We start from the raw sequence: 6,958 nt of genomic DNA, 5'->3' as shown, positions 1-6,958 counted from the left end.
TGTTAATAATTTTAATTTTTCCTTTGGTTAATACTTTTGCCTTTTTCTTATTTTTCTTTGTATGTATCACTAATTCATTTTCACCTAAATTTTATTTAAAAAACAGTTCACAGATGAATAAACACTAAATGAACTAATGGAGTGAAAACTCAGGACTCAGATAAATTGGATGTAGGAAAAATGACCAAAATCTTTTCTCCAGCTATATTTTATAAGCTTATAAAAAAAAAGAAGTGTTAACATTTAGACTATTTCAGGAAATAGTAAACAGTTGATTTCCAGTAAACAATATGCCAAAGAAATAACTATCAACTATATTTACATATATATTTTATATATTTAAATTGCTAGTTTGTTAGCCTAATCTTGTTCATCACCATTATAAACATTGTATCCTTCTGATTTAATTAACTCAATTTCTTTTGAATCTTGAAAAAATACATCTTTAATTTTGCCAACAAAACTTCTTTTAAAAATCTCTTGAGTAACAATATTTACCTTTCGGCCATATTCAAAGCCCCCCAGATAACAAATACCATCATAGTTGAGAGCAACAAACTTTTTGTGTGGATTAGTATCCTCAGAGAGAATTAGGTTGCCATCTAGGTAGGCCTTAATAAGAGTCTGATTTTGAATTATAATTAAATGGTGCCACTTATTGCAACAGAATGTACCATTGCTATAAATCATAGGTACAGAGATGCTTTCTCCTAAGTTAACTGCTATTTTCAGGGTCTGATTATGGAGACCAATTGCCAGAAAATCATTGTCTTCATTTTGAGCTTTTCCTACCCATACAATTAAACCTTCGGTTTCAGTAGTACTGAAATTTAAGGATATAGTAGTGAACTGAAGATTTCTCATTCTGTAATCTGGATCAGTGTATTTAATGTAAGAATTACCCATAAATTTTGCAGTTGAAAATGAAGTGTTGTTTTCACAGTACCTTCCCACCCAACCCAAAGTACACAAACAACTGTAAGAAAATGATTGGTCAGGTAAACATAGAGATTGGTGGAGGCAAAGGTTATTCAAACAGTACACAGACTGGTCACATGTATTTCCTGCCCAATGTGGTAAGCAGCTGCAAGAAAAAGTTGTGCCATTTACTATACATTCACCCCTGTTTTTGCACACGTTGTACCCACAGGCTGTCCCATCACAGTCACCTACATTTGAACCATCTTTTGCTCCTAATTCGGTTAATTGTAACTCTTGATTATTTATAATAACTTCTCGGACACAACCTTGAAAACCTACAGGTTCTTTCCCTGTTGCCATGGGATTTACAAGGTTTAAGGATGATACTCCTCCAATATAGAAGTCGGTATTTGTGTCCAGGGAGCTCATTTTAACGTTGGCTTTTTCTGTTACATTTATCCCATCCAAAGTCAGGTAGCTTTCTGCACCATCTCTTCCTGCTTTAATCACATGCCAAGTATTTCTATTAATAGTTACTTTTTGGAGAGTTTCTAGAACGATAGTTCTGTCACCAAGATTGTAGCGGAGTTGAACAGAACCGTTTACTAAAGAGATACATAAAAAATCACCTGTGGAGAAAGAAAAGCAACAGTAAAATGTCATTTCATTAAAAACTTGCCCCTTTTTGGAGAAGAAAGATTACAAATCTTGATCACAGTTATGTTAGAGAGTTTTGTGTCCATTTACAGATCAAAATATATCTATACATTCATACACATATCCTGTATTCTTTTGCTCTGGAGTTGGCCACATATGTTTTCCCTGGTTGTAAATATTTCACACTGAATGAATGTATTGTGGTACCAAGTTAAAGTGAGGTTTTTCTTTAACGGTTTAAGTTAAGGATGAATGTGTAAAAATTAAGTTGGATGTTTGACTCTGAGCCACTGATGCTGTTTTTGACAGACGTTGTTGGTGGGGGGAAGATAAGAGAAGTGTTGACTGGAAAAAATGCACAACCTACAAGTTGAGAATTATGTTTTACTTGGCAGACTTTCTAAGGACTTCAAGCCCGGGAGACAGGACTCTCAAATCACTCTGAGGGACTGCTCTGAAGAGGCGGGGCGGGGCCGGGGTGCGGGGAGACGGATGACAACAGGAAATAATCAACAAAGACCAGGTGGTCAGAATATCAAAAGATTACTGTTAATTAAAGAAAACCAGACATCTCAAGCTAAGGAATTTAGTGCTTTTCTATGTGTGGGAAAATGCAAGAGTCTGGCTCACTGACATCATTCCTTTGACATGCACCTCAGCTACCTGGGGCCAGTGCCCTGTGCTTTTTCATCCTGAGTCTCCTCAGGGTGCACCGTCGGGTGTGGCTGCAGCAGCTGATTGCTTGATGCGGGGCATCCTGTTTCCATCCTGCGTTCCCCCAGGGCTCACCTGGGGAGGCTGCAATGTGGTGGCTTGATGGCTGCAACATCCTTTGTTTACTGATAGAGCAGCGACATTTCTCCTTCACAGAAGTAAGAGCGATTTAGTGGTGGTGCTATGAAAATCTCATATGGTGTGCTTTCCAAAGTTTCAGCCATGCGCTTGGCAGCAAGCTCTATCTACAAGTACGCAAATCTCTATGAGCTCTCTGCTTGGGTGTTTTAAAGGCACCTCAAGCTCCAAAGTTTCTCTCAGTTTGTGAACTTCCTTCCATACACCTGGTCTCCTTCAGTCTTTCCAAACTCAGTTAAGTCACTCCATCCATCCAGTGATCAGATACAACATTTAAGTGTGATCCTGGGTCTCTGATCAAACAGATTTTCTAGCATTTTGGTTCGTTGTAAACACCTTCATTCTGCCCACTTCTCTCCTGCCACCTTAGTTAAATTTACTGTCATCTCCAGCTTGATCTATTGGGAGAGCCGCTCCACCCTTCTTGCTTTCCAGTTGACTTTCTAATCTACACTGAAGCTCAAATGATCTTTGCAAATGAAAGTCTGATCATTATGCTATCCTTTAATGGCATTCCCTGTTGGGATAAGAACCTAGATTCTTTAAGGTATAGAGACTCCCTCTCCAGCAGCCTTACTGGGAGTGCTCTCCCCTCTCCTCCAGCAGCACTGACCTTGTTAGGGTTTACCCTTTTCTTACAGAACATTTGCGTGTGTTGTTTTCTTGGAAAACTTCCCCGTCCCGCTCCACCTATTCTAGGTAACTCCTGCCCATCTTTCAGGTCTCGGATCAAATGCCACTTCCTCAGAGAAGTCTTCTTTGATTCCACTGTTGCTTTAATAGCACTAGTTTTCTCTCCTTCACGATATTTATCTCATTTTATAACTCTATAGTCATGTCTTTACAAATCTGAACAAATAGGATCCAGCATGCGTATGAAAGTTTCAGTGAGGCATTCAGAGGAAAAGCAAATGCAACTCTCCATGCCTGGGAAAAGAATGTAGCCCTACAAGGTGAGATTCCTTCCAGAGGGCAGCAAAGTGTTTAACATAGCAAAACATGTAGAAATGTTCCTTGAGACTGTATTTTCCCTTCCCCCTAACATTTCACAACCAATAAAACTTTCCCTTTTCTTGTCCAGGGAGATTTCTTGACAAGTGGTACTCTCCTCCTACATGCATGGTCCACACTGTCTCACCTCCTTCCAGCACCCAATGTCTGTTATTTTTCCTCCCCTTTGTGGTCCACACCAGGCTATTCAAGGATGGTTGGGAGACCTAGCAGCTCTAAAGTCACGCACCTCTCATTTCCACCTGTATGAGCCCATGCAAAATACGGTTGTCTTGTTTTTAATCATTTTCCTCATAGAGAATTTCTAGTGAATATAATCTACGTCATTGCATCCGTGATTATTTGACTAACAGCTGCCTTATCCACCAACTTGTAAGTTTCTTGAGAATAGGATCTGTGCCGCTTTGGCTCAACATTTTATCCCCTGCACCGTGCACAGTGTCTGGCACAGAAGATGCTCATAACTAATTGTTCAATTAGGAAATTCCTTTTGTATACTTGTGGGGTGAGATGACTCAGTATTTCTCAACAACTAGTTTTAGGCCGAAAGCAAAACAAAACAAAAACAAAAACATCTTTTCCCTGTAATATACATAAGTTTAAAATTTTTCCCGACAAAAGGAAGAAATTCAGTTTATTCATGGATTTTCTAACATAAACACCATTTTAAGCCTAAAGAAAGAGAGAAGCTGCATTATGAGATTTTAGGTTATATGTGAAAAAATTAAATACAGATTGAATCATCTACATTTTTATACCACAGAACCTAGAACAATGAAATATAATTGATATTAAGTTTTAAAATTTATAACACTCCGAATATACTTCATGGCCTGCAAATGGGCACAAAGCTCTTTCACAGGATCATGGAAGAAGTTTCTCCTGCTACTTGTAGCCTGTTCTACAGTCAATAATCCTCAATAAGGAGCTACGTTGGAATAAAAAATACCTAAAAAATGATTAGGAAAGCTGAAGCTGTGATCTGTAATATTACTGGCCAAGTTGACAACTAGAAGAAAGATCAAGGAGAATAGCTTCAGCCAGGGAAGGTTAATCTTGACGTGACTTTGCTTGTATGCTCTTGTCTTACTTCTCGTTTATTGTTCAGTTGTTTGAATATGCTTTAACTTTACATTGTGGGTGACGAGGCTATTTCAATACACATTTATCTGTGAGGATTGTAACCACATCAGGATGAATTCAGGCTATCTGTGATTAATTGGTGCTTAACATAAAATTGATTTTGTATCAAAAGAGCTCACTTTAAGGTATTAAATATTTAGCAGAAACAGATAAACAAGTGCCGAGGTTTATCTCTTTAAAATTTCTTTCCATAATCAGAGATCTAAAATCAACTAGGATAATTTTTAAGTTATGTTGTTTTAAATTTTGCACTATTTGAAATTATTCAAATTAATAAGCTCTAAAGAGAAACAGAAACCTTGTTAATGGAGAATTTGTTTTTCTACATATGAAAACCTAACTGGCTGCTGATACCTAAATTTGTGGGTTTTGACGTTGTGTATTAAATGTTTGGGCATTTTTACCAATAGCTCCTCTCAGCAGAGGATCAGCTAGAAGGCTTGGTTAATGTTTATATCAGACATAGCTCTTAGAGAAGGTCAAAGTACGGGGCAGTCACCTGTATTTTATGCAACCTTAAATGAATGAAACATACTTTACCACCTGATTATTAATAAATCAGTTTATGCCTTTCATCTGATAATTACCTTCAGGTTAATCCGAGCCTGAGAATGTAGAGTATAGATTTAATATTTTAAAGTTTTCATGAGTTCCTTACATAAGTGTCAAATGCAGCACCAGTTATGACATGAAACTAATCTATTTTCATCTTTGTTAATAGCGTCTAAGGGCATAAAAAAGGAAAATCTTGACGGTTATGAACTGAAATACAAAGCTATTTAGATGTAAGAAAGTGTGCTCCCTCTGTCCTATGTGTGTTAATGTAAATGAGCTTTTTATTTTATACACATAAATATAACTATCCAGTGTACCGATTATAAAATGATAGCACAACGTTCTTGGCCAGTCACAGTCCTGACTATCTCTTGATTTTCTGCCCTTATCATACAAAGGTTAACCTTGAGTTTTTATGAGCAATACAACTTAATATGATTGTCTTTTAATGTCTCTTGATTTAAAAATAGAAATTTTCTGTTTGTACATGATTCTCCCATTTGGCATTTTCACGGGGAGATTTAAATCAATCATACATTTAAAACCAAATATCAAATCTCAGGAGAACAAACCTCTTCTAAGAGATTTATCTTTTTCCTTTGAGATTATCATCTTTTCTCCTTGAAATTATTTTGAAAGTATTTTACCAGTGCCTTGAGATGGAACCACTTTTGTCTAATTCTCTGAGAGTCTCATTATTTAGCAGCACAATGAGACACCTTTAAAAGAACTCCTTATACTAGATTGTGAAAATCAGAGCATCATTTTTGTTCACTGTTGAAACAAAATAAACTGATTTATTTATCATTACCAAAATTTCATTTTCTGAGAAACAAGTTGAAAGAAAAGCCAAATGTAAACATTTAAAAATATTTGGCAGTAGAAATGTAACTAGGCAAATGTCTTTGTCAAAGTTCTGGAGAAAGATATTATGAAGATGGAAATCAAGAGTTAGCAATAAAAAATCAAAATTTCAAACTGAAACATAATAAAATATTTTTATTTCATATTATGATAATTTATGCAATTTTCATAATTAAAAAAACATTTTTATAAACTTATTTTGGAACATGGGTCCCAGGTTTACTATTTAAATGACTGAATAACTTAAAGGAATTTTTCTGAGTTATAAATGTGGATGGATTTACTGGGAATATATCAGTCATGACTTCCTTTCCTTTATCTTTTATATGCATATTTTGTCCATTTTGACATAGGACTATTATGCATAGCTTCAACCTCTTTTTTTGATGGGATTGTTATAAAGTTGAGCATATGCTATATTTGGACTTTGCTAACTGTAATTCTAACAAAGCTCTTGCTATTTTGCTAACATTCATATTTAGGAGTCAATTCAAAGCATACATTTGCAGGGACAATAGAACAAAAAGATCAAATGTTTACATATTTTATAGACTAAGTGACTTAAAAAAATACTCTATGACACATCACTTAAGAGCCTATTAGGAATTCATTAGAATTTTTTTTTTCCCCAGCAAAGATCTTGCCAACTTTACCTGACTCTGCTTTTAAGCGTTGGGCAACGTAGAATAGGATGCCATCTGCAGTAAGAGGCTGGAACTGCAGTTGAATATGTGTCTTTTTTCGAACAGGAAAGGAAGCAAAAGACATCCAGGATAATTCGTGGCTTTTGAAAGATGGATCACTTATAGACAAAGCTTAAAAAACAAAACAAAACAGAGACCTGAATTTCAAAAGTGTGTTGCTCATAAATACAATAAATTCACATAGTTTTGTCATTTAAGAACTTACCTTCCAAGAGCTGCTCCCAACTGAACACGTTGAACCTTGGTAACTC

The 6,958-nt window shown here is 36.0% G+C and overlaps 1 protein-coding gene across 1 annotated transcript in view; it reads right to left on the bottom strand.

The window, feature by feature from the left end:
* Window positions 1-360: 360 nt before the first annotated feature.
* EYS (EGF-like photoreceptor maintenance factor) overlaps window positions 361-6,958 on the bottom strand; it is a 1,631,219-nt gene continuing 1,624,621 nt past the window's right edge. Inside the window, 2 exon segments of the mRNA XM_024761621.1 lie at window positions 361-1,550; window positions 6,657-6,818. Coding sequence (XP_024617389.1) covers window positions 361-1,550; window positions 6,657-6,818 — 1,352 coding nt within the window.

Source organism: Neophocaena asiaeorientalis, unplaced genomic scaffold (genome assembly GCF_003031525.2).
Source record: "Neophocaena asiaeorientalis asiaeorientalis breed wild unplaced genomic scaffold, Neophocaena_asiaeorientalis_V1.1 scaffold169, whole genome shotgun sequence".
NCBI classification, from domain to species: Eukaryota; Metazoa; Chordata; class Mammalia; order Artiodactyla; family Phocoenidae; genus Neophocaena; species Neophocaena asiaeorientalis.
This window is presented reverse-complemented; position numbering and strand designations above follow the sequence as displayed.